Genomic DNA, 5,847 nt, shown 5'->3' with positions numbered 1-5,847 from the left:
ATAACCAGCAGCGCCAATCAAATGTGGCTTCAACCTACTACAAGTTGTTTTTGAGTTTAATCGGGTTCTTTTGTAAATTTACCTTAAATTATCATTCATAGCCGATGATTTAGCATATGAATAGTGAAATTGGTTGAGGAGCGTAGAGGGTTTTTGGAAGAGTCATTTGTGTTTTTAATGAATTTTGGGTTTTTGAAGCGATGGATCTGGGTTTGTGTGAGAAAAAGATATTTCAAGTTATTTACAAAATTGCCACCGTCAAATTCTTCTATTTTCACGTTTAGTACAAAATTTTAATTTGTATGATAACCTTCCCCAATTTTTAAAACCAATATTATTTTGAATAAGCGTCCTATAATCCATCTCAAATGTTTCAGGTCTTGGGTTTTCTCGTTACATTCGGGTTCATTTGCAGTCTTAGTGAGTGATGACTTAAGTTATATGTTCACTTGTTTCATCTTCTTAACAAAACCATTTCAGTCCTTAGATAATTAGGGTCCAATCCTTTAAAAGCATTCACCTCCAATGAATAGCATCACTCAACGGTCAAGATACATAACTAAAATATAAAATCACGTATCAGATACTATATAACACGTACACAAGAGAAATTTTACACGCGTCACTGCAAACCTAATAATACCTAATGATTTACACCCGAATCTATGCGAACTTACATTCGGGTGCTAGACCATTCGGGAACCTTAATGTGTCCGTGCAATAGTTATAGACCTGATGATACTTTTGAGCCCATTTCAGTTTCCTTGTAGCCGCGGTGTTAAGTTTTTCTCGATACCACGGTCTCGTGGTCGAGTTCAACGGGCACGAAGACCCGCTTAATGTTGACCAAATGCAAGCATCAGCACTAAAATTCTTGTATGACGCGACAAACTGTGCTCGACTCCAATCGGTCTTGACAAGCCCACCTCGTGTGGCCCACTCTTCAGCGTTCCATATACTCGAGTGTAGTCTCATCGGTTGTGTGTTCAAAAACAGAACCCCGATCGCCTCGTTGTTTGCAAACTCTCTAATTGGGATGTCATCAACATAAAACCTAAAGCTAAAAATATATTCAAGCAAACGGGTCAGGTCAGGTCGGGTCGAGTAAAATGATATGAGAGTGTTTGGACTCACAATATGCGTTGAGGGTTCCAAATGACGGTATACGTGTGGAAATCGGCTGTCGGGTCAAACCAAAGGAAGAATAGTTGTTCGCGGTCGCCTTTTCCTTGACTATAGACGTTCGTGCTTAGTGTGTACGGCTCACCACTCGTGTTCCCAAGGAACTCGAAATCTATCTCGTCGTGAAAATCGCCTTCTGATGACAACTTTAACATAAAAGACAAGTTAGCCCATTTTGTAAATCATGCAACGTTGTTTAACCCGTTTGCATGTTAAAAGAAAATAGAACATAAAATCGTGTAAATGAGCTAAGTCGCTCATGAGATACTCGAGATTTACTCATTGAAAGCTTGAATCAAGTTGAGCTTATAAAGAAACTAAAAATAGAAACAAAAACAAACGTAAAGAGTAAACTCTTATAACAAATGTAAAGAGTCTCAGCAGGGTAGAATGTGAACAACCGCCGTTTACTCTGTCCCGAAAGATAGAGAGGTTGCTCCTATTGAGACCCTGTCTTCAAAATATATTAATATATAATTACATATACTATTATAATAAAACTAACAAAATAGTATATATAAACTGTTGTATAAATATAAATGTGTTATAAATATATAAAAATAATTATGTGTATACAATTAATAAAAAAGTCAAGCCTGAGCCTATTAAGTTCGTGCTCAAGCTTAGGCAAGCTGAGGCTCGACTCGGCCCAACTCCTTTACACCCCCTGACAATAGTGTCACTAAACTATAGTGGCATAATGAAAGTGTATCGCGACACATTTTAATCGTTCAAAATTCGTGGATTAACAAAATAATTTGTATTTTTCTATTTTTGTATAAAAATGAAACTGTTTTGGTTAGGTTAGATTATTACATAGTAAGCTGTCACTGTGCCAGCAGAATTCCCTTTAACTAACTTCAGTTGCATATCGATTTTTCCGAACAAATACTCATTTTTGGACCGCAAACCTGAACCCGAGCGTTGGTCAAGACTAAGCGTGAGTAATTCACCGTCTTCGAGTATATTGGCATGGTCATCTCCCCAAGTGATCTCAAACAAGCGGTCAAAAGTACCGTTTGTTTTAACCCTTTGATCAAAACTCAAAATTATTAGCATGAATTTCAGCATATGGAAATCCGGGTTAGGTTGATGGATCTGGGTCAGACCCTAACCCAATGGCCACAACAAGAAAATTTTAGAATGCTTCATAGGGGGGTTGTTGTCGTAATGGGTATTTTTTATATTGTTTGGGTCGGATTAGGTCTCTAAATGAATCGAGCACACTAGACATTTCGTGTTCATTGATTAACATGACCAAGTAAAAGAACGGTTTGTTTTTGTTATGAAACTAAGTTAATTCGTGTTTGTTTATACCCATTCGTTAATAATATAAACAAACAGTTCACGGCCGTAAACGTAACTCATTGAAAACCAATTCAAAGTAAATGTGAAGGTTCTGAAAGTCTAAAAACCAATTCAAAGTAAATGTGAAGGTTCTGAAAGTCTAATAAAACGAAACTAAATTGTAGCATGTGATATTTTATTTTCACAAAACTAAATTAAATTGTAATCAGGACCTAGGAAATTAAAATATATATAAACTAATTGAAATGAACAAAAGTAAATGAGCGAGCATAAATGAAAGAAAAATGCATTTGTTCATGTACTTTCAATTAGCTAAATCAACAAAAAATGTTGTTCGTATTCGTTTCGAACACTAATGAATTTCCTACAAAACGGTTCACAAAGAATTCATTGAACATTCGGTTTGTTTAAAGGCGTAGATCAGGTTGATACATAAATACTTTTATTATTTGTGTTAATACAAAAAGATAAAAAGTATTAGTTTAAATATAATATTTTAAAAACAATGCTTTATTTTAAATATTTTGAATAATTTACTATTTATTTTACTCTTGTTAAGTAAACCTTTTAAATCTTGTTATAACAAATAACTAACATGGGTTATCACATCTTGATTACGAAAACTACAAACGCATACTGAATTTTACCTTCGTCCAATGGGACTATGCAGGTATGATGCGGCTTGATGTCGACCCAGAGCCCTTCTGCTGTGTGCGATATACAAGTCCACCTGTTAGACAAAAACATTCAAACAAACAGTTTCGACGAAATGCATGAACGAAAAGCGTACCTTATAAAGGAGGAAAAGGGAGACAGAAAGAAAAGCGAGAAAGGGGATGCAGCTGGGGCCAGTAGCACGGGAACGAGCAAGGTTAGAACTTGATAGCCTCGATGATGATTGCAAACCCATTGGTGGTTTGTTCTCCTATGATATCTTTGTGCCTCGTTGTTGTCAATTTCTGTCTTTGGGTCTCATTGGTTCCACATTTTAAGTTGAATTAGGAGCTACCATTTGGCAACATGTTGAAACTATTTTGTTGTGTATTTTCCTTGAAAAATTAATAAATAAATTAAATATATACTTGTGACATTGTGGCTATAATTTACAAGCATACTACTTGTTTATCAAAATGTCGCCACGCGAAACTTTAATTAAATTCATATAATTCGTATCCAACCCCATTTATAACCCATTTATATAATGGTAAACTCTTTTTAGGATTTATAAGTTTAAACTCTTATGGACTGAGTTTTTTTTACACATCTCTACAATGTGTGTTCAAATTTCGAAAGTCCTTTTGGTTTAATTTTCACACAATGTGAAATTTCAAAGATTGGTTGTCTAGTAACGAGGCCAATTCGATATATCTTTTTAAATTGTTGTCTAGTTTCGGAATTGACGAACTTTACGAATACATATCATATTGTTTGATTGATTTACAATTTATTTTTAGTTTTTAATGTAAAATCTTATCAATGCAAATAAAACAATGGATTTTGTAAGAGAATTGATGCAACAAAGATGAGTGTGACAATGTGTAATACATCGCATGCGTTTATGTGGCTGCCGAATATTAACATAATAAAACTAAACTCGATTTAGCTAGTTATTAGTCGTTTTCTTTAATGAACTTCTAACTAGATAATTAGAGGGTGTTTGGTATCGGGTTATTTAGGTTGATGATAATTTTTAAATATGTTGGAGCACGGAAGTATAAGAAGAATCTTTAATTTGTTAATGAGATTTTATTTTTATCAAATATAAGAACATGTATTGGGTTATTGGACCATGAATAAAAAGAGGAATGGTTTAGGCGGGATTTTAATAGTCAGAATCAACCATAACATAGCACGTATACACTTTTTTTTTTAATTAGGGGATGTTTGGGATTGTTTATTTTCACCAACTTATAACTTATTAACTTTTTGAAAAGTAATAAGGTGTTTGGGATTGCTTATATTGTGAGAGAAAAAATTTCATAAGTTACACTTTTATAACTTATTAACTTAATAAAAAGTTATAAAGAGGTAAAATAAGGAATCACAAACACGCCCTTAAAATAGGGAGATACTATCACGACTCACGAGAGCTAGAGCATTAAGTCTGAGTATTAAACATAATCATCTTAACATAAGTAAACATAGAAAATTCGTATTATATGATTTAGGGGCATTGAGTATTAAACAAAACTATTTTGAGATTAGTAAGACATTAAATTCTTAGTATTCTGTTGTTTTGAAATAATTGCTTTTTCGTGTCATTTATTCAGTTAGAAAATCGAAAAATTATATCTAATTTGTGGCACGTGAGTGCACTAAATGTGTTTAACACCTGTAATGAAGTATATATATATATATATATCTAACAATATTAAATTTATACTAACAAATGGAAGACTTTTACAAAACTGTGTAGATCTAAAGGATAGACGGAAATGTTTGGATGTATTATTAATACATCTAAACATTTGAGTGGGTCGGGTTAGATTTGGATGACGGTTAGGATGGGTTTGGGTCAGAATGGATTTTTAAAATAGAGGGTTATAATGGGTATGGGTCAAGATGGATAAAGTTAATCCATCTTGACCCAAATAAAGGTTAAAATGCAAAGGGTTTCAAAAACCCCTCAAAAAAATATTCAAAAAATTTATTAAAAAACTAATAACTCAAAATATAAATCAAAAACGCAAAATGTAAAATAACTAAAATGTCATCGCCGTTGTCCTCGATTCATAAAAAAAAAACTCGGTTTTGTCTCGGTTTTTTTTTCGGTTCATTTTTGCTTTTTTTTTCGTTTTGATATCTATTCGGTTTCCATGTTTTCGGTTTCGATTTCTCGGTTTCATTCGGTTTAGGATGGATATAGGTCAAGAACTCAAGATGGGTAAAGTTAACCCCTATCTTGAACCAAGTAAAGGTTAAAATATAAAGGATTCAAAAACCCCTCAAAAAAATATTCAAAAAAATTAATAAAAAAATAATCACTCAAAATATAAATCGAAAACGCAAAAAGTAAAATAACTAAAATGTTTCCCCCGTATTCCTCGTTCATTAAAAAAAAACTCGGTTTTGTCTCGGTTCAGGTTCGGTTTTTTCAGTTTTTTTTGGCTTCGGTTTTGCTTTTTTTCATTTCGGTCGGTTTCGGTATATGTTCGGTTTCAACGATTTCAGTTTCGATTTTTCGGTTTCTATTCGGTTCCGTGGGTTTTGTGAAATAAAATTGGATAAAACTTGCTTTAGCCCATTCTAACCCATAAACAAACTCATTCTGACCTATAACCAAAACTCACTAGTATTTTCCCAACCTATCTTGACCTTCTTGCAAAATTATTTTGATCCATCCTGACCCATCTCAAT

At 33.3% G+C, this 5,847-nt stretch overlaps 1 protein-coding gene across 1 annotated transcript; it reads right to left on the bottom strand.

The window, feature by feature from the left end:
• Positions 1 to 663: 663 nt before the first annotated feature.
• LOC143557533 (xyloglucan endotransglucosylase protein 7-like) lies at positions 664 to 2,281 on the bottom strand. The gene is made up of 3 exons (XM_077046585.1): positions 1,999 to 2,281; positions 1,135 to 1,328; positions 664 to 1,054 (listed from the first exon to the last, which is right to left on the bottom strand). The coding sequence occupies exons 1-3, from the start codon at positions 2,251 to 2,253 to the stop codon at positions 664 to 666; spliced, it is 840 nt and encodes a 279-aa protein (XP_076902700.1). The 5' UTR covers positions 2,254 to 2,281.
• Between the last annotated feature and the right edge of the window lie 3,566 nt (positions 2,282 to 5,847).

The sequence above is a fragment of the Bidens hawaiensis genome, unplaced genomic scaffold (assembly GCF_021521415.1).
Source record: "Bidens hawaiensis isolate Kalapana, Puna unplaced genomic scaffold, B.hawaiensis_p1.1 tig00019034_1, whole genome shotgun sequence".
Lineage (NCBI taxonomy): Eukaryota > Viridiplantae > Streptophyta > Magnoliopsida > Asterales > Asteraceae > Bidens > Bidens hawaiensis.
Note: the sequence above shows the minus strand (reverse complement) of the source record. Positions and strands in the feature narration are given on the sequence as shown.

What these genes read in the sequence shown, in the direction of transcription:
- LOC143557533 (XM_077046585.1), bottom strand. Translation starts at nt 2,253, where the DNA reads ATGCTGAAATTCATGCTAATAATTTTGAGTTTTGATCAAAGGGTTAAA. An exon ending in GCACAGTGACAGCTTACTAT is followed by an intron (nt 1,329 to 1,998) that starts GTAATAATCTAA and finishes TTTATGTTAAAG; the next exon opens with TTGTCATCAGAAGGCGATTT. An exon ending in TGGAACCCTCAACGCATATT is followed by an intron (nt 1,055 to 1,134) that starts GTGAGTCCAAAC and finishes TTTTAGCTTTAG; the next exon opens with GTTTTATGTTGATGACATCC.